Below are 20,935 nucleotides of genomic sequence, written 5' to 3'. Positions count from 1 at the left end.
CTATTTCGAAGGCAGGCGGGCAAACACAGGCTCCGAGCGTGAAGCCAGCACCATCACCGCGCTACCCAAATCCGCTTCCCCACCCCCTGGATCCGTTCCTACAGCTCGCTAGGAAGTGCAGGTGGATGGCCGAGCGGCAGGAACAGCTTGCTTTCGCAGAGCGCGTTGGCTCTGCTCGCTCCGAGAAGCCGTGCCAGCGGCCGCCTTCATCCGGGGAGCGGTTCCGGCATTTTGACCGCCGCAGGAAGCCTTCGTGATGTCTTCTGCAGCCGGGCAGATGACGAACAGCAGCCACAGCTCTAGCTGACCGGCGCTCCAGCGTCTAACGGCTGCAGCGTGAGGACGTAATGTTATCCAGGAGTCCCGGGCACTGGTTTAGTATCGCGCCTCCTTCTCTCCGCAAGGGTCAGCAGGATCCGGGAGTACCGCAAAAGGCTTTGGGTACGGCTATACAGTCGCAGTATCAGCACGTTCCTTCTCGCTGAAGCAGAGGCGGACAAAAAGGCGGGGGAAAGGCCGCCGCAGGTGTGGCGAGGACACGGCGGGAGGGGAGAGAAACTTAAGCGAGCCCGTGAATAAAGAGAAGAAACGATCTGGAAGTTAAAGTGTTTATTGATGTGTTTAAACTTTGTACGTTCCCCACAGACCACACTAAGGAGTTTGCAGGTAAATCTGTGCATAGTGGGAAGAGACACGGAAGGGGGGAGAAAAAAAATAAAGTCACAGGAAAAATAGAAAAAATACACCACAGGTTACCAGAACCTCCAGATTTAAAAAAGCCGTGAGCATTAACACCAACTATACAAGCATTACAAAGACATGATGGTGAGTGGAACAATACCCCTTTTGTTCTTCTCGGGGCCTATGCATCCAATTTCCCTTAAAGCAGGCAGTATCCCTTTCCCAACTTACCCCTCTCTTAACCCCAGCTAAGTGAACTGCTGTTTTAACCCCAGTTAAAGTGAACTCCACGTTCATCAGCTCCCTCGGTACCGATTATTGCAGTGATTTGTCATTTCTGGGCGAACACCCAAAGCCGTGCCTATGGCCCAACATCACCGAAAGAGACGCAAAGGCTCAAAACCTTGCGTCTCTCAACTACTTACCACGTTGGTGAGGCAGGAGAGCCGGGGAAAATTAGAAAGTAGTAGCAAGAGGGGGCTGTTAATGCCAGGTGAGTACTGAAGGAAACTGGTTCGGAACGGAGGATTTAAATTCAATACCAGGAACTTCCAACTCTAGAGCAGAACTGAATCTGGAAGGGGAATGTGCAGACCCCAGTATGCACAAACCATGTTCTAACATTCCACTAGAATAACTATAAACAGAGATGCTAGAAGCCTTTTAACTCCTTGCCTCCAGGGAGTCGTGATTCCTAGAGCCCAAACTGCTAAGCAGCAGGGTGCACATCACTGGCATATGAGGATGGGGGGGTTTTTTCTTTATTTTTTTTTTTCTTTTTCTTTTTTTTCTCGTTACACGGATTTTTGTTAGTTACCATTCCCAATTGCTTCCTTGCTTATGCTGTCATAGTTCCTATCCCTAAATTAATCTCTTTGCAACTCCCAGCGAAATTCACTTAAAAAAAAAAAAAAAAAAAAGGACAAAAGAATACTGTTTTATATATAAAAGCCAAAATGACTGAAGAGCCACAACTGTCTCCTTTTTACAAGGCGGGCTGGGACAAATGACCCTCAATATACAGGTGGTCTATCAGAAATAAAAATCAACATTTCCCATTTTATATATATAGAGCTTGTATCAGACAACAGTACAACGGAACTGGTATTTTTGCAGATTATTTAAAAAAAAAAAAAAGAAAACTACATCTCAGTCAAATATCTGCAATAGATCCATTTTTCCCATTTAAGGAGATTTATATATCATATTGTTATATTATCATTTCTTCACCCATTTAAAAGAATGGAAATTGCAACTCTACAGTAGTAATTATAGTCTTAATGATCCAGGAGTTCTGAATGTAAGATGAAGTCCTCTCAAAGCAACTGTTGATCAGTAGTTGATCCAAAACGCTGGACCACTTTGGCCCTCCGCCCTGCTCCTTTCCCGGTCAGGGCTGTTGTATCTTCATCTCTTTTATATCTGCATCTGCTCCAGGTATTTGTAAGTGGGGTTCTCGTAGCCATGGTTTTGCATCTTGCTCAGATGCCGCTCTTCTGGGGTAAGCATCGGGTCAACCTTTAGAAAGACCGGACGGTTACTGGTCAAAGGAGGAACTTGCAGGTCTTATTTCATAGTAACAAGAGCCGACAGACAAACGCGGGATAAATACCGTGGCAAGCGGTAAACAGGAAAAAAAAGGTAAGCCGCAAAAAATAATTTCCTCAACATAGTTGCTCGTTCGGGTGCTTATGCCTCCTTGCCTGCCCTTGCCTCTTTGGGTATGTTCTCCACAAATCTCTCATAATTTCACTACCGTTACAAATTTGGGACCCGCTTCTCTCATTAAAGAGGTCGTTACAATTTCCCGCATCGGCTGGGCAAAGGGGAAAGGGGGCTTTCTCCAGGCTCCATTAAGTTGTCGTTAGAAACGTGCACGTTGGGAGCAGAAGGAACAAGAAGGAACCGCTTCTCAGCGTTCAGCCGATCGCGCTTGTCTTAATAGTCGTTACACTATTTGGGAGGACAACTCGCTATAGATGGACTGACTTACTCCCCTGCTAAAGATATCGCCTGAAAAGCTCATTTACTGCTAAATCCTACCCTGAGCCAGACAGGGAAGCCTAACTGAATTCCTCGTGATAAGCGAATACAACTGTGAAGTGACAGGTCCCAGCATGGCACGCCGATGACCGATACCTGCATACTAACAAATAAGCGAAGAAGATGTCAGCATCTACAGAGTTAAGTCCCATCTAGCTAGGAGCAGAGCAGTTGATGGCTTGGCAGCTACTGCCTTCTTCGCCCCCTACACACAACATGTGATTCAATGCTGACTATTTTCATCCTCGGTTATGGAGCAGGAGTTGTTTCTCACCTCCACAATTCCATGGCTGATGGTCCCATACTGCCTCTTCCTCAGCATCACCAAGCTGATGACTATAACAGTAGCTATGGCAACAGCAATCACCAACAGACCAATAAGGGCGCTGCTGCTGAAACTGAAGTCATCGCGAAGGGAGTTGTCGTTATCCTGGAGGGGAGAAAACAACGGAGCGGGTAGAGGAAGAGCGATGCGGGAGACGCGCTGCTGAATGCAAACCTAAAAGGCAGCCACCAGTAAGGTCTTCAACCATCTGTGGTATCAAGACATGACTGATTACACTAGACAGTGCAAGTATTTCCCCTCTAAATATTTCACCAAAAGGCTAATGAACACACAATTGTTTTCCCCACTTAGGCGTTCTGGACAGGCACTGACCCACACCGCTTTCCTATCCCACAAAACACTTGCGCAGCTGAAGAGCCAGGTTAGCACCTACGTGCGTTTACCGTTTACGTCTTTATGCAGAAATGCTGTACTGCATTATACTCTGCATGACCTCCCAAGAGCAGTGTCAAGGCACCGAACCCCTGGAACACACGGGAACCAAAATCCAGCTTTAGGAATTCGCCGATCACTCGGCTAGGCTCGGTAGCCACATACATACCGGCTCGTCCACCAGCCCACCGACACGCTCCGCGTTGAAAATCATTTCCTTCACATCAAGGGTTTCGTCAATTACCTGAAAACAGTCACAAAAACGTTTTATGAAAGGAGCCATACAAAACAGGTGGGAGAAGGAACACGAAGGCAGGCAAGAGACCTTTAATGAATACTAGCAAAGGCTCAGAACCACCTACCATCTTTCCCCGGCTCTCAACAGCGCGGGATGTTCTCCAACTTTTAAAGCCACCTGAGTTAGTACTGCAACCATTTGGACGTCAGACTACCTCAAACTAAAGACCCAATTGAAAAACGAGGCACTTGCCTTGGACACAGCATTTCTGCCGTGTCAGCTCTAACCTGTGGCTTTAAAACAATTTTGAAAGGAAACTTTCAAAAGTCAACTTTTTTTGTTTTAAACCCAGGGAACTGAGGCGAGTCGGCTGCCACTCTGACCCAGTGAATTCTCTGCACCGTAGATACAGCTAATACCTACTGGGTCGCTCACCTTCAGAAGGTGGTAAGGCCTTTCTTGCCAGGAAAAAGAGGTGGGGAGACAGATGGAACACACCAGCATTCGGTGTATTCAGACGGCAAGCTACCTAGCTAAAATAAAGGCATATCAAAGGGTCTCAGCCTGGGAAAGCAGTTACTAAATCAGACCCTTCTCCAGCTCAGACTGCCAAAGATCTAGATCTCTCTCCTTCCCTCACCCTCCCACCCTTCTGATGCTAATCAGTATTAAGAGCCTACAATAGTCAGAAAACTGACTCCCCCACACCATATGGATAATGAATACACTGACATTCTGTAAGCAGGAAGGAGACATGGAAATAAGCCACTGCTATTAATTAGTGTCCGCGGCAGGCTTTGCTGTACAAAATAAAGGTGGAGGGCTCACCACATTTTCATCCACTTTGTTCTTGCTGTTAATCACTTTTTCTTCAGCGCCGATCAGCCCATCCAACTCAGTCATGCCAGAACCTGCACCAAGAGAGCAAAGGCAGGGACCGTTAGCCAGCCCTCCGTGACATTTAGGAAGGGTTACGTACTCTCTGTAGAGCTGCCATGGCTAGCGTGTTTAACCGCATGGACCGCTGATTATTAATCTGTCTTCATGCTGTTGTGTCAGAAGGGGAGCTCATAAGCTATGCTACAGTGACAAGTGATTGGGGGGGTTCTGTTAATGAGGGGAAATGAGGTGGTAATGAGAGGAGCAGACAGGACTCACCAAAAACAGGCTGAAGTGTAAATCCAGAAATACCGTACTGTTAAAGTGCTGCTGTTAGAGAAGGTCCAAGGCAACGTGTAACACAAACTGTGAGCGCGCAGTTCCTTTCTGCAAATGTCACCCTGGGTCACCACCACCTCACCGTGACCCCCGGGACAGAAGTACGCATCTCCTCTCCGCTGAGAGCCAGCGCGCAGGGAACGCTTTCAACCGCACGGTCAGCATCACCCATTCGTTTGAAATCAAGCGCATCAGCAAGTGCCTCGGGAATGAGAATTTCAAGGTCACCCAGTGCAGCTCTGTAATGGGCTGCTGTCCCGTATCTGGCACAAGCCCAGAAACAATAAATCCCAGGGCAAGGGAGGAGCAAAGACCTACACTAGCCTTTGTACCAGAACATCGCTCACCCATTTCTAGGCTGAAACTAGCAAAGGCTCAAGAGAAGAATATCAATTAACAGAAGGCGGCTGCTCTGCATTAACTGTTTTGATCTGAAGCGTTTATAAATAGATCAGATCAATAACAGAAGAGCCTGATGCAGGATACTCAGACCTAACGTAACACAGCAAGTTAGGAGAACGCCAGTTTTCCGCTATCAGTAGGCACAACATAATGTCCTTCACAACACCTGCGCCTCCCTAATGCAAAATCAGGAGGACCAGCGAAGCCTCAAACCTACAGCGGGGTCTCTCCAACGAGGAGCACGAGGTGGGGGAAATATTACTACAGCACTTAACGCTTTGCCCGTGATTGCATACACCTCTCTGCAAGCTGCTGAGCTTGCAGGTTGCCTAAGACATTATGTCAACCGCTGCTGAAATTGGCAGCATGTTCTTTGATGAGATGCAAGGAAAGGCTAGTTGGCTCCAAGGCAAGTTTTTACAGTGACAAGCTTTTACTGCCTGAAAACGCCAAGGAAGCTAACGTTTTACTCCAAACTCCTCCCAAAAGAAGCATCTCGGGTTTTAGTGTGTCCCCTTTTCCTGTTCTTTGGAGACAGTAATCAGATTCCAAGCACGGCCAAGACTGCCAGTCTGACTTCTCACGGCTGTCAAAGCAGGTCATGTTATTGTGAAAGTCAATGATTGGGATTTTCTGGAGAGACTAGCCACAAATAGGTTTTAGAGAACTCCTGTGTCTGCTTTTGGCCTATGGCTCCTTTATTGAATTCTCGGGAGCCAACGCAGCATAGTCTCCAGGGCTGCGAGTTCAGCTGCTGCACTGAGCTTTGCTATTTCTCACAGAGTGCTGTACCAAATAACAGGCCCAGTTCTACGTAGCTCAAAGGCACAGTTTAGATTATATACTTCCCAGAGAAAAAAAACCAACACACGCGCACAAAAAAACCCCCAAAACTCCCTAGCAGCCCTCGTGAAATGAAAAGGGAAGGGAGAGAAGGGGCAAGTGCAGGATATAATCTTGTCCCCAAGTCATCAGAAACTCTTCCATTTACCCAAACGGGGAGAACCAGCCCATATGTATCGTCTTTAAGTCAACAAAGCAGTTGTCCGAAAAACCCCCGAAAAAAACCAAAACAACAGAAAACTACAGGCTGTCCCAATTCTTTCCAGAGCAGTCGGTACACTGAATTAGCTGCACACCGTTCCACGAGAGCGGTGAAGGTGACTTACATTTGCAGAGAAACGCTGATAATGAGAATAGTTTCAAGCTATCCGGCCTTCACCACGTTACAAAACTATTTGTGTTCATATTAAATGGTTATTAGCAAACCCCTTTGCTCTCCTTTGAGATTCCGCACAACATATTTGGAACCAAAAGCAGATTAAAATGCTGGGTTTACTCCCCACGCATAGCACTTGTGCCACTGCTCTGCAAGAGCGTTTTAAGAACCAGCCTTCCGTTTCTGCTTCAGGAGCTACGTCTGTGGTAGCAGATCAGCCGGACCTGATCTTTACCCGAGACTGTACCGCTAACAAAGCAATTAATTTAATGCCAATACTTCTATGCCGCTCCTAAAGCGCAGGCGGCCCCTTTTTAGCCAGGCACTGAGTTACTACAGAATTAATAATGAGCTAAAGGAGAAACGGATAATCACACAGGACTTTGCTAGTACAGAGAGATGCTGCATGTGAAAAGGGGATGCCGAGGAGACCGTAAACACAGAGGGAATCTCCTAGTTTCCCTGCCCCAGAACCAGCTGCGCTCTGTAATATCTATGAGGACATTTAGCTGGGAAACACCGCCTATGCCTGCTGCAGCACTCTCATTCCTACTTTAGCGCTGTCATCGGGCGGCAAGGAGAGATTCCACAGCGGGCAGACGAGCCTCTAGACGATTTACCATCAGCGCTGCAAGGTTTATTTTGAGAAGTGTCGGACACGAGTACACACGGAGAGATGCAAATACTGCACGGTCGCAGACAGACTGCTAGGCCCACATTTCTTGAGGGCAAAGAAGCTACTCCGTGCACTCTGAGACACCTTGTGAGCCCATCAGGGAGGAACACACACAATCAATTAGATGCTCAGACTAGCTCGTTTCTTTAACACTAGGCCTAAACAAGCAAGATCGAAAGTTACTGATCTAAATGAGAGCAGGGAAATGAAAACAAAGGTGAGTATGAAACTAAAATGAAGCTATCAAACACACTGAGAAGGTAGGAGAGTGATCGAAAGCACTGTGAGGGAGCAGCTTAGAACCAACCTTTTTTCATTGGATGGTACAAATCCGGCTGAGGATCTAGCAGGAGGGAAAACAAAAACAAAAATAGCAGAGAAAGGAGATTAAGAGAGAAAGGAAAAAAGGCTTGCGCATGATTTCTGACTCAGACCCTGGGAAATGCTTTTAGTCTACAGCTTTCTTTAAGCTCAGGACTCTGTTCAAGCGTTTTTAAAATAAACACACACACACACACACCAGCTGTCAACACCCGATGATACAAGAAATATATATCTATATTTTTTAAAAAATAAACAGAACTCCTGCAGCCCTTCAGCGGGTCACGGCACAAAGACTTAACGTTACATGAGAGTATTTTGGTTAAAGACTGAAAATTAATTCCAGAACCAAGCCACACAGCAAAAATTTAACACTCCCTGCAAAATGGAAAGAGAGAAAACAGTTTTGCAAAGAGAAGAGTCGGAAAACCAAGACAGCGGCTCAGCGCAAATTACTAGCAGCACTGCCTCTTTCCAATGGGCAGAGTCTGCGGGGTACTGCTGGGGCGACTGCTTTACTCTTAAATCACCCAAAGGGATGGAGCTTTCTGTCCCACCGAGCTGAGCCTACCGGCTAAGAAAAAGCGCCTACGTTCTGTAAAGCCAGTGAACCCCATTTTCAGTTCCACCTACCTTCGGTTTCAGGCAAGGCTGGGAAGGTTTTCACCTGGAACGGACGGAAAGGTTTGCCCTCCAGGGGAATTTCTTCACTCTCCTCAGAGCTCACTCTGACATCCACCTGGGATTCAGAAATGGAGGATGTGAACTGATCCATGTCTGCCCGTTGCTCCTGAAGCAGCTCATCTGAAAGGAGTAAGAGCAAACATTACACAAACTGCATGAAGCCTGGCAGGAACAGAAAGGGGCAGATGGTTTGAACCTAGCTGAGGCAGGGCTGCAGGGGAACACTGTTCGGGGCTGCCAGGTTATCTTATCTTGCGTGCCCTGAAGTCTCATCTGGAATTCTCAGAAAAGGCGTTGGCTAGAAATACATACAAATAAGGGCCAAGAGGTTTGATGTGGAAGAGGTTTTGGCAAGATGGGATTAAACTCCTATAAAGCGGGAAAGCATCTGCTTGTTTTTATGGATCTTTTTCATCTCCCTTTGAGAGAGAGCCTTGCTATTCTGAATGTTGTTGACCTTTTTTAAACGGACAGTGAAAGTTCTTAGGAACAAGCTCTTCTGACCGGCTGTGTTGCAAATCCCAGAGACTATCTGCCCTGCGGTACCTAAGCCTAAGCCCAAGTGCTTGTTGTTGAAGGCATCCCCTCAAAGGAGCTAGCAGCCTTTCTGGAGCCCACTTCACTTGACATAAAAGCTCGTAGTCTAACACAGTGGCACGGCAGCTGGCACGCAGAGACACTCACCAATCTCATCCTGGATTTCTTCAGCCACATATGGCACCTTGTAGAGCAGAGACAAGCTTTGATTCATCCGCTCCTCAATCACATGGAGATGTGTCATCACCTGCAAACGTACAAGAGTGTGTTGGAGTAGGCAAAGACTGTCAGTCACTTGATTGGTACCGGTACTTCACTTGTTTAACAAAGTACCTACTACTGGCGGATCTGCCATGACAGACAACAGAATGGGACACAGGTCCACCTCGTCCAGTTCTCTGACCGACGCTCTCTAACACGTCACGCTTCACTGGAACTGGCCATTTGCACATGGCGCTCTCAGTATTTTGGGAAAGGTTGGGGGCGAGAGAGAGGATTCAGCTGACTCTTGCTGTAACCAGCTCTCTACTGGAAACACTGAAGCTGGTATTTCCCATATGCCACATACGGTCATAATTCATTTCCTGCAGCAGCTACAAGCAAGTGCTTTATTAAATGGATTATCATCCCTGACTACTAGAAAAGATATACGCAAAGGGAGCAGACAATATTATTTATCAACTCTGGTTTCAAAACAAAGGTGCCTTTCAGAACAACGGTGGCATTACATTTGTCTTGCAGCCGCTACACCCACCCACTGGCAACAGCGTTCCCCTTCCATTTGAGAAATAAATTCAAACTCTACGCAACCTCAAATCGCTCTTCCCTAGCATATTAAATTCACTGGTGAAGTCAAGCCTGACCTGAAGAGGGTGCTGCATAATCAGGGATCACGCAGACCACGAAAAACATTTATATGGACGGCCAAATGTTGGAAAAAGCTAAGGAGTTGAATGGACCCGTTTTACAGTCTGACGTGTACCTGACCTTTAAGAGCAAGGATGAAAGCAATTTAATTTTACATGTGGCAGCTTGTCAATCAAGGGAATCGATTGAGGAGCTTAAAGTGCATCTGAAAAGTAAAGCGAATGGAAATTGAACTGTACCACCCACATCCCTCGCATGTCGATTTGTTGACACTGCAGCCTTCAGAATGAATTAAGGACTGTTTAGGTTTTAGCTTAAGAATACAGTTCACACACTCCCTCTTGGGCTTCGGCAGCATCAGAACAAAGGGTCAGGGTGGACTGCGCTTGATACGCTAAGCTGTCTCTGAGAATGCTACCACATATTCCGCATCACAAGCCAAACATCAGCTTGTAAATACCACAATTGCTACCAGTCTTTCTGAGGATGCGCGGCTTAACAAGAATCATAGGATCAGCGGCAGGCAACCCGAGAGACAAGCGTGGAAGGTACACCTCTAGAACCCAGAAACAACACGAAACCCACGGGACCAGGCACCTCCGAGTGTGAGGTTCGCTTCTAGAAAATCCCTGCAACACTACTCTACACCTCACCAGAGGTGACAGTAACAGACTCCCGTCCCTGTCTAACTCTTAAACCACGGTATTTCCATCTACTGGTTATACAGCCGAGCAATAAAGCACTTTTCTCCCAGTAAACTGGGACTGGTAAAACACAGATTACGCTCCTACAGCTGTGACTGGACAGGCAGTTCTCTCTGCTTCTCTCTGAACTTGTGAAAGGACATACCCTTATGAACAGACCTTTCAGTGTTAACAGGCCATTCTTAATTTGAATCTTAGGCCTTTCAGTAGATCTTTCACCATTTTAAAAGTGGGTTGTAAAAACAAGTATCAGGACATAATTCAAAAGGTGTGTGGAATATCTGCAACTACTCTTACAAGTACAATGGCCAGGTCTGACATCCACTTGAAGCAGCATACTCACACACACCACCAGCAGAAGGAAAATTACTTTCTGGCTGTTGAGGAGTAAAAATATATGGCAACAGGACAAAATAAACTCATCCAAACCGACTTTCTAATAAAGCTAACAATGATGGTCAAGTATTTGGCAAGGGTTATGTATTACGCTTTGGAAACAAGGCAATAACTCTGCAGAGGCCCAAGAGAATTCCCACAAACCCAAAACACAGGCATCGCGAAGAACAAGCCTAGTGAAAGGAACACATAGACACAAGGTCTTGGAAGAAGCGAGGAAGTCTGTTCAAGGATGACCAAGTCCCCAGCAAATACTTTCATGGGTATCTGACAAAAGGAATTGCAAAAATGATACCGAACTAGTTCTAAAACTCGTCATTGTGACCAACAATAATTCATGTATAAACCAGAGTTCACATTTTTAACACTGAGTCAAGTACCAAGGAAAATCGTACAGACAGCCTATCTGGTGACAGGCGATACGCGTGCAGAATGGGAGATCTCTGCACAAGTACGAGAAGTTGCTATAGTACCCAGCAAATTAGCGTGAGGACTCGACGCATGGCTTCTACAGCCTCTGAGAGCCAGGGCTGGGTAACAATGCCTCCCTTGAGAGAAACATTCTTATACCTGAGATTTCATCTGTGCAGCCTTTTCTGGGTCAACTGCCAGGACGTGCTGGTAATGGCGGATGGTGTGCAGACGGTCCTTGTTCTCAGCACGAACATAGCGCTTCAGAGCTTGCAGGATGCGGTGGGGCTGCAGGATTTGAGGAGGGGAAGAGTTCAAATCCATTTGATTGAAATAAAATTCACAGCTGAAATACAGCACTTCAGATGTGAGCCTGCTTTGTTACTGGACAGACCAAGATTTTCTTTTTAAATTACGTCTGTTTGACTCAGAACACCATGCTTTATGAACACTAAACAAAGCGGAGGGTTTTTTAACCAGGCAGAGAGTGAGTCAATTAGGAGACCCACTGCTAGGTCTGCAGCACAAACTGCCACGATGGAGAAAGCTTTGCCGGGAACCCAGCTTCCGCTCCGGCAAGTCACAGGCAGTCTTCTCGCCAAGGCATTCCCACCTTCCACCCTACCCAGCGCTACCCTATTGTAAAAATTTGTGGCAAAGAAACTCACCCGCGGCGGGTCAGCCTGCAGGGCAGCCAGGTAGTTCTCCAGAGCAATCCGACGGCGATCATTCAACATGGCTTCCACACGAGCCAGGTGAGTTTCCACAAGCTGCTGCTTCTCACTTGCTGCCTCTTTCTCCAGAGATTTCACCATTGCCTGGAAGTGCTGGAACAAAGGAAGGAGTCTATGAAACGTGCTGTATGCGTCAGGGTCTCCTACTGTCTCTCGTGTAACTCCTTAGGACAAATGGAGCCTGTCACACTGCATGTGCTCGACGTTTACAGCAGGAGAGAAGGGCACCGACAGATGTTGATGCAGATTTCATCTTCGCAAATTCAATAGTGACAATCTGCCTTCCAAACTTCCTTCACGACCCATTTCAAAGGTCTGAAGAGGGCACATGGCCTTGCAGATAAAGATCCCGTTGAAGCTGGGAGATGCAGACCGTACTGAACGAATGACACAGTATTCACTCTTTCCCTCGACCCTGCAATATGGAAACAGGATAGATCCCTGCAGCCTAGAGCCATTAATCTGAATTTGCAAAAGTTTGCAAAGGTATTGCATAGGGCATTTTTCATCAGCACGCCTTCAGATCAAATCTCTATGTATTCTATTAGAAAGGTCATAACCCACATCTCCAAACGAGCCAGAAAAGTCCATTAAGCGTTGTTATGTTTCAACAGAGATGATGGAAAACTCTTTTGGACTTACAGTGGCTTACGTTAAAAAAAAAGTAGAGAGAAAACTGTGTTCCAGGATAAAATCCAAAGCGGGCTTAAAAGCTGGAGTCAGTCACTTAGTTGTATGCTGGTTTGAGGGAACTTCATATAGTTGTCACTGCCAGAAGAGCCTGCCCCTAACAAGCCCATACTGAGACTATCCCTGATCAACTTCACAGTCTAACTGAACTCTCCTCGTAAGGCAGAAGATTGGCATTTTGGCAGCAAACCAGCTTTATCTGCTGCCTAAGTGGTTTTCACTAAGTCTTCCCAAACAGGAAACGTGTGTCCAGAGAGTCGAGGCCGACCCGAACCGGGCTGTGAGGCCACGGGTTAGTGCAAAACAGGCCAAAGGTCTGAAGTTACAATTTGGCCCTGCTGCCGCCACGCTTGAGGGGTGAGATAGCTTCCTCCTGCTGGGCTTAGGAAAGGACCTGGCACAGTATCGGAACACCTCCAGCTTTAAGAACAAAACATGCAGTTGAATCAAATCTCCTCTAAAAGGCAGCTGTTGACAGAACAGGAAAGCTGCTCTTCCATCTCAGTCGTCTTTTGGCTTTGAATATTACAACCTCTCGTTTAGTTTATTGAGAAGACGAAGGCCAAGCACCAGTAACTTTCCTCCTTAGGTCCTTCAACTCTTACCTGAATGAGGGTCTGCCTTTCTGCCTTGGGGAGATTTACAGCTTGGTGTTCTGCTTCCTCCCATTCCTTTTTCACCTGGACAAGAAAAGGACAGAACACATCAACAAGACACAAATTTACGTCTGATCTTTGCGAGCTAATTTTGCCTTCACGGGCAGATCCTTGTACAGCCTGGCTAGGTTTTGAAGGCACAATAGAGCTGCTGTGGGGTTTAAACCTAGCACTTGAGCCCTCTGAGCAGCAAGCCAAGCGTCCACAGTGATTGCTCTCTCCCAAAGCTCTGAAGAAATGAAAATCTAACTGCCACAAGTGCGGTCATATTGCAAGAAACACATGGAAGGCTGGTGACTGGAAAGGAAGTCAGTTCACCATCAATTTGTCCAGAAAAACACGGGCAGCAACCATGCGGCGCAGCACAAAAGACTCAAGCTAGATGCTCACCCGGTCCATGCGGTTGTGGTGTCTGACCTCCAGCTGCTCCTTTGCCTTCTGGAAGCGGGCATGTTCGTTGTCATCAGCTGGGGTTTCAAAGTAGACATCCACATCATCAGTTGGCACTGCAAGGAGAGGGTAAGGATAAGTGGAGGTTCAGAAAACTGTGATCCTGGATTGCAAAGGACAGGTAGGGAGAGGAATCTTCACACCCGCATACTTAATCTGGCAGACTGAGTTTACTGAACCGCCACCTACCAGGAGTCCATTTTGGTATCTTTAAGCTGCCAATTTACTCCACAACATCAGTTAGTTACATCATCCCAAAAACACAGTAATGTGCTGTGGCAACCAGCACCTGTTCGGCCTTCTCCTTAGTTCCGAGACGAGCATTATTCAGCTCCAGCAACAGAATGACTTGGATTGCAGAATAAAGAACTTGTTTTCTCTTCCCTTTCACATTGGCTTTGGATAGTTTAAATGACATTTTGTGCATTAGCTGTTCGCTGACAAGCTGGCTCCAGACATCATTAATATGATCAGGGAGCCTGACAATAAATCTGCACAAAACACTACCCAATATTTTACACTTCAAACCTACCTTCCCTACCAGAGGCACCATGCAGGACTAACAGGCAATGATATTAGACAAGACGGCAACAGAAGGAGGCTCAGTGTGACAAATTGACTTGTCCAATAAACTGGACGGTTTGTATCTTTAAGACATTCAAATCTGAAAAGGGGACAAATAAAATTTCAGAACGGACAATTTCAGGCATCTGCAAAATCCACAACAGGAGCTCTGTACTCCACATATTGCAGTTCAGGAAACGCTGCACAAAGTTTCTGTGCTACAGTTCTAGAAACTACACATCCCAGAGCCCTTTCTGAAAGGATCTACGGCAAACACGATGCGCTCCGTTGCTGTCCTTTGGCAGAGGGAGGGCGGAAAGGGAAAGTTAAGGCAACCTTTCAACCATATCAGCAATCTAGGGGGGGGAAAAACCTCTGACAAGTCATTGAAAGACAGCATGCTTCAGAAAAAAATCTACCTTGCAGTTTAGCATGCACCTGAATCCACGAACCTTTACTCTAACTACGGAAGGAGGAGCGAAGAAGGGGAAAGAACTGTTGCGTGCAAGGGACAACGTCAGATTGGTACCGTAATCTGGGCCTGCTCAAGGCATTTCTGAACCAAGCTTGGACACACAGGACTCTCTCTCCAGCCCCAAATCCCTCTATAACAGGACAAACTTTTGTACAGAAAGCTCCTGACATCCGCATCTTTTATTTCACCACTTCAGTTAGATCAGCCCAATCTAAAGCACTTGCATGAAGCCCATTTTGTAAATAGGATTATGGCTGTATAGTCAGACTGCCAAGCCCCAGATAACACAAAAAGCCTTTCAAAAGGCTTTAATGGTAGCTGAAGTGGAAGTGCTGGACTTGAACAATAAGATTAATAAGGAGGTTAAATGTTTTTGGTAGTTTTATCATCTGACATAAAAGCCAGTTGAAATTGGTGCCAAAAACCTCAAGCTCTCAAAAATGCAGGGATTGAGTCATGATTCATATTTCAAACCGAGCTGAAAGTGGGCATCTGAATTCTATACTACTTCTTCTCTGATATTTTCCCAAAATACAATAGCAAGAAAACGCCTACTACCAGGAGAATGGCGAGTAGCAGCCTGCTTTTCAGGACCGACTAGTCAAACATATGCATGGTAACACGACTGGGGAAAGCAAGGGCTTCCTTCCATACATGTGGAAAAGAAAGCCAGTTACGCAAACAGGCAAGCTATGTGTTCTCACAAGAGGTTAGAGACAGCCCCTGGTCCCTGCTATAGATCTGGAAGATGACAACTAAGCCCTTAGCAAGAGCTGCAAGCCAACGGTGAGCACAGAGAGCATACGTCGAAAGCCACTTTCCCCAGGAAAGTCCACCCTAAAGACCTAGAGAAGCGGAGACAAGAGGAGACTGCTGCAAAAGGACAGACAGAACCGCTGCAGACACCAGAACCAAAAGGATGAGCTACACACGTATCCTCTCTTGACCTAGGCAAGGAGGAAGAGACACCAAACGCCAGACAGACAGAGGCTAGCTGCAAAGGGGCCAGTGGGAGGCAGGACTTACTCATCTTTTTACACACAGCCATACAATACTCCTCTGACTCAAAATTGTTCCTGTTGCCTCCGCAGCCTCCATATATAAAGCGAACGCATTTTCTCTTGTTAGGGTCGAAGTACCAACGAGGCATCACAGCCCGGCAGGGCCCTGTCATCGCCTCCTGGGAGCAGACAGCTGTGTGGAGACGGGTTAGAACATGAGCTAGTGAGGAGCACAGGCCTTGCCGAGCGACTTAGACAGAGCAGCGGTGGCTCTAGTTCACGCCTTCTTGTGGGGCACCAGCGCTGGCCTCAGCATCGCTACTTCAACCGACCAAAGGGCTTTTGTCAGTTTTGGGGGGATTTTTAACATTGCAAAAGCATTCATATCTCAAGGCTTGCCAGCGCTATTCAGGGAAGCGCCTGCACGTGGTGCTTCGGAGCAAACGCGCAGCAGTAGGCTACCCAAGCAGCTGTCTCGACATGGAGCTCTCATCTGCTAGAGTGATTTCTCCTCAGCTAGAGGCTGAAACAGCAAGGATCTATTTTGCTGATGCCTCAGCGTTATGCCTCGGGTGTCCCAGCGGTAGAGCCTCCACTGTATAAAACCAACATGATGGAAAGAAAACCCATTAGGGCTGCTTAAAGCATTCAAAGATGTCCTATTCCGCTGCACTCTGCCTGGACAGACATTTCACATCTTAAAGGTGAGGTATAAGAGCAAGTGAAAAGGCAGGCTAAGCAAAAGGAACATGATCGCCATGGCAATCTCAGCCGCTAGGTTTTTAAGTTTTGAAACATCTATATACTAAATATTGAAACTCCAGGTAGCCACGGCACGTGGACTGCTTCGCAATAAGCGGGCAATATAAGCAGCTGGGTTATTTTGAGGCAAGAGAACAGATACGGTGTATAAGTTAGCAACTGTTCACGGTACTTCGGGGAAAAAAGACTGCGTACCCCCAAAACAGACACCCCAATCATATTGTTCCAATTCTGTTTCAACACCTGCAGATCTGTAACAGTCCTGTACATATATGAGCTAAGCCTTGTTTCAGCAAGTAAAATTATCTGCAGCATGCTGGCATTTTACCAAAGAGATGCAAGAACTGCTGGCAATGATTCAGTGGTCTGTAGCTAATTGAATTTCCTTCCCTCTCCCCTCCTCCCTCCTCTGCAGACACTTCTACACGTAAAGTATAGGACATCGTATAATGCTGAGGCACCACACAATCAGCAGATGCCCTCTGCAATGGCACCTACCGTTTAACAAAAGCTACCGCAAGTATAGTATATATTACCACTGCAGTAAGTATATATTACTCATATAATAAAATTGGGCCAATTGTGTCGGCTGACTTTCTTTCATGAAAGAGAAGGGTTTATGCAAAGGCTATTAAGGCAGCACCAAGTATCTTCCTCAACCTTAAATGGCCAGATGGCACCTTTATGCCACCTCTGCAGAGTATGGCCCACCGCTTTTAGCTTCCCTTTCGTAAACTGGTATAAAACACCCAATCCAACATAATCACCCCAAACTAGGATTTTAAATTCACAGTGTACCCCAAATAGCCTCTAAGATTTTCCAAAATTAGCCTATGCAGATACGGTTTTCTGACTCAACACTGCACCTTCATGAAGGTGCTCGTTCAATGCGCCAAACACCGGGCTTTCTGCCAGCAGAACTGCTGTTTATCTGGAAACATATGGCCCGTGCTCTAGAGAGTTAATTTCAACACTTGAAACGTAAGCATCATCAGCTTTCCTCTGTTTGCTAACTTATCTGGCAAATAAAACTTCCAAGTGGCATTTATTGACTGGCTCAAAAACCCATCACCAACTGACAGCCGACAAGAATACTCTCAAGGAAGCAAGAGGCCTGTAGGCTAGAATGTGTCTTACATTTCATATCGCTGCTGACTTCTTTTTCAGAAACAGCCTTGTCGTTGCTAGGCTCTGTGGGGGTCTCTTCATTGTAATCGTCAACTTTGTAGCTATCGTAATAGTAATCACGGTCTTCCACCACGTCCTCCTCCTCTTCCCCTTCATCATCTTCATCCTCCTCTTCCTCCACAGCTGTTCCTGTGAAGTCTTCTACACCTGCCTCTGTAGGGAACTCACTGAAGGGATACAGTTAAGTTAGGGGGTAAAGTTAAGGCTAATCACTTTGCAGCCAACCTTTGACGTACCAGAATGACGACTCTCTTTTCATCTGTTCTAGGAACGCAAGAGATGGGAAAAATACATGTACCAACTATTGATCAGCCCATCAACGGCAGCAACGGAACCTCCCTCATTACAGACACACCTGCTATTACAGGCAGAGTTTCTCCATGCCTCTGGCTTAGTGGCCTTTCCTTGCATTTTCTCGCCAGCTTCTTTTCAGTAAGTGAAAGTCTACCACATTTGGGGGAGGTACCTACCGTAGCAATCAGACAGTCTTTTTGACCGTCTAAGGATGAAGGGAAGGGGGCTGTTTAGCTCCTCCAGTAATAGGAGCACTGCAAAGTCATTTGTCCTTCTGCAAGGCTTTGTCAGGCCCAGGACACTCCTTTGGGAAATTCAGAAGCACAGAAATTCTCCTCTCAACCCTCACCACAAGGGAGTCACTGTGTGAAATATTCACATACAGCAACTTCACATAGAGAGCTGTTAACATCTATGCCAGTAAGAACCCTACCTTTTATAAAGGTCATAGTCTTCATCCTCGTCTTCATCCTCTTCCTCTTTGGACAGAGCCTCATCCACAACCTTTGCCTGAGGACAACATACGTATTCCGTTCCATGGAACTGGTCTACTCCACAGGGCAGCAGCATGCCGTAACTGTGCAGGATCATCCCTTCTGTCAGACAGGCCTGAAAGAGGAGCCCATTTACGTCAGTTTAGCATCATGCTTTGGATAAAGCTAAAGTTTGCCTATCACAGATCCCAAGAACGCTACCGGTGGTCTAAATTTTACAGCAAACAGACAACAGCGACATACGACCCAAGTCTGAACGTCAAAGGAAAATGGATTTGAAACTTGTAGCTTAAGCAAAATCCCCAGAAAAGTCCCAGATTCAGAGCCATGCAGTGCTTCCTGGTGTTAACGTATCAAACACTCCCCAGCCCCTAACAACTGCTGATTTGTCAGCCTGGCTAAGTTCAGGAAAAATAACTAGACATAACTCAAGGGAGAGAGCACTTGAAAGAAACAGAACTGTTTGCTTTTCTGGGCTGGCCATCTCATTAAACTTTATCTATTAAACTTTACATTGGAGTTAAGTGAATAATCGCTCACGTGGACTCTGTGTCAAGATTATTTTAACGTGCTGCAGATGAAAATCAATCAGATAATTCAAGAAAAAGCCAAATGCAAACTGTGATTAGACATTATGTCTACACACTTTCCTTAAGCTAAGGAAATACATGGCTTTGTGGTGCCCCAGAAAAGAAGGAAGTAAGAAAGGCTTTATTATGTACCTCAGAACCCTTTTGTGCTTTGCTTTGTTACAGCACGGATGTAAAATGAGCCAAATATTTCTGGAAAAGCTTTCCAACTACGTTGAAAGCAATTTTTAAATTTGCTAGACGTTAACAAGTTTATCCTCAATTAAAAGGTGATTCCTCTAGCACAGCTTTATTTAGGCGGGTCTTTGCTCCCGGGATTGTAAAGAAATAGGAAGTTTAACTGGTGCATCCTTAACCTCATCTTTAATAGCACCATCACAACTAATCGTGTTGCTGTTTCTACAATTGCTGTTTCTACAAAGTGGAAAACATGTACATTCCGTCATGATCTTGTTTTTATTACCCCCAGTTCAAATGGGTGTGCAGAGAATTTGCAACATTTCCGCTACTCAGATAAAAAAAAAAAAAACACCACAAAAAACCCCATGGGCTCGATTTATTCTGAGAAGATAATCCATCTCTGATGTAACACCTCCACTAATCAGTCACAACAAAACTCAGATTGTCCCCAAGCAAGCACTCCCAACCAAATCCCCAGCAGCAGCAGGTATGTTAACGCAAAATGTGCAAGAAAAATAGGAAACAGCCTGTGACCACTGTAGCTCTCTACCCTGGAAAGAATGATGAGCCACTGGTTAAAGCAATATCCTAGAGACCCGATTTCAATTGCTAGCTCCATCCTAGAGTATGATCTTGGGCTAGCTGCTTAGGACAGCTTTTCACGAGTGGAGAATAACTCAGCTAGCTAGACAGGTTTTTTAAGTCACTGGAGTACTTTTCGTTTTTACAGGTTTTTTAAGTCACTGGAGTACTTTTAGGGGTTTTTTTTGCATCGTGCTCTGCCTCAGTCCATAGACCGCAACACGGGAATAACAGACCCCAGAGAGAAACGCTGTTATGCTCCAATACTACAAGCATCCGAGCGGACAGATCCAGAATAAATATCCCCACCACGGCAGCTCAATTACCTCTTTTGCCACAGTGTGCCAGTGCTGATGGCTTTCACACACATCCATCCGCTCCTTGTGGAAGAATCGGCACTTCTCTGGAACCAGCAGGACATCGCTTACAAACTCACCCACTGAAAAACAAGAACCGTCCATAGTAAAGGCACGTCCAACTTCCAACAGAGAACAAAGCCAACATCAGAACTCCACCAAAGTGCATTTCGTTGCAAGTGCCTCAAAGGTTTGGTATATTCTTAACGGGGACAGGTCAGATGAGCAGCAACCTATGCAAATTTACAGAAAAACAGGGCCTCAGAGTTTCCAAGGTAAAAACAGGAGCAGGGGCTGATCGCTGAAACATTATGCAAACCCTAAGGCAAAGTTTACAATGCAAGTTAATAAATAGTTGTTCATGGAACAGACAGGATTGACTGAAGAGATTTCATGCAAATCTCTGAAAAGATTAGATCTGCATACAGAAGTTTTCAAACCATTCAATCACCAATTTCTAAATGAGCTGCATCATTCCAAAGCTAGTTCATGGTGCCTGGTGCTGTAACAGCCTGGAAATTTTTATGAGCCACGAGTGTTATCTATGTTTTCAGTATCTGAGCAAGTCGTGTTTGGTTTTGTTTTGTTTTGTTTCCAGATGGTTTAATTCAGGTTCAACTGCAGCACATCCCCTGACTCGGACAGTTCTACCCAAAACATAAGAGGGCTGGAAAAATGAAAACTATACAGCCCAAAACCCAGTACAACCAGAGTCAGCAAATACACTGCATTCCAACAATAGATAACCACAACCTCACCAGCATGATGAAATTTTGGCACAATCTTAAAATCAGACTTTTGCTT

At 46.0% G+C, this 20,935-nt stretch overlaps 1 protein-coding gene across 5 annotated transcripts in view; it reads right to left on the bottom strand.

Moving 5' to 3' along the window:
* Positions 1 to 594: 594 nt before the first annotated feature.
* Positions 595 to 20,935, bottom strand: part of APLP2 (amyloid beta precursor like protein 2) — a 25,021-nt gene continuing 4,680 nt past the window's right edge. Inside the window, exons 3-17 of one of the 5 annotated variants that reach the window (XM_009272979.1) lie at positions 20,102 to 20,214; positions 18,363 to 18,538; positions 17,585 to 17,802; positions 15,711 to 15,878; positions 13,586 to 13,701; positions 13,145 to 13,219; positions 11,784 to 11,942; positions 11,275 to 11,403; positions 8,885 to 8,984; positions 8,150 to 8,320; positions 7,503 to 7,538; positions 4,509 to 4,591; positions 3,612 to 3,686; positions 2,999 to 3,154; positions 595 to 2,199 (exon numbers count right to left, since the gene is read on the bottom strand). In XM_009272979.1, the coding sequence (XP_009271254.1) occupies positions 2,098 to 2,199; positions 2,999 to 3,154; positions 3,612 to 3,686; positions 4,509 to 4,591; positions 7,503 to 7,538; positions 8,150 to 8,320; positions 8,885 to 8,984; positions 11,275 to 11,403; positions 11,784 to 11,942; positions 13,145 to 13,219; positions 13,586 to 13,701; positions 15,711 to 15,878; positions 17,585 to 17,802; positions 18,363 to 18,538; positions 20,102 to 20,214 (1,877 nt within the window). In that variant the 3' untranslated portion in view covers positions 595 to 2,097. The remainder of the gene's footprint in view (positions 2,200 to 2,998; positions 3,155 to 3,611; positions 3,687 to 4,508; positions 4,592 to 7,502; positions 7,539 to 8,149; positions 8,321 to 8,884; positions 8,985 to 11,274; positions 11,404 to 11,783; positions 11,943 to 13,144; positions 13,220 to 13,585; positions 13,702 to 15,710; positions 15,879 to 17,584; positions 17,803 to 18,362; positions 18,539 to 20,101; positions 20,215 to 20,935) is intronic. The other 4 variants (XM_009272980.1, XM_009272981.1, XM_009272982.1 and 1 more) reach the window with 4 other exon arrangements.

Source organism: Aptenodytes forsteri, unplaced genomic scaffold, assembly GCF_000699145.1.
Source record: "Aptenodytes forsteri isolate BGI_AS27 unplaced genomic scaffold, ASM69914v1 Scaffold126, whole genome shotgun sequence".
Classification (NCBI taxonomy): Eukaryota; Metazoa; Chordata; class Aves; order Sphenisciformes; family Spheniscidae; genus Aptenodytes; species Aptenodytes forsteri.
The sequence above is the reverse complement of the archived record's forward strand: the minus strand, read 5'-3'. Positions and strand labels throughout refer to the sequence as shown.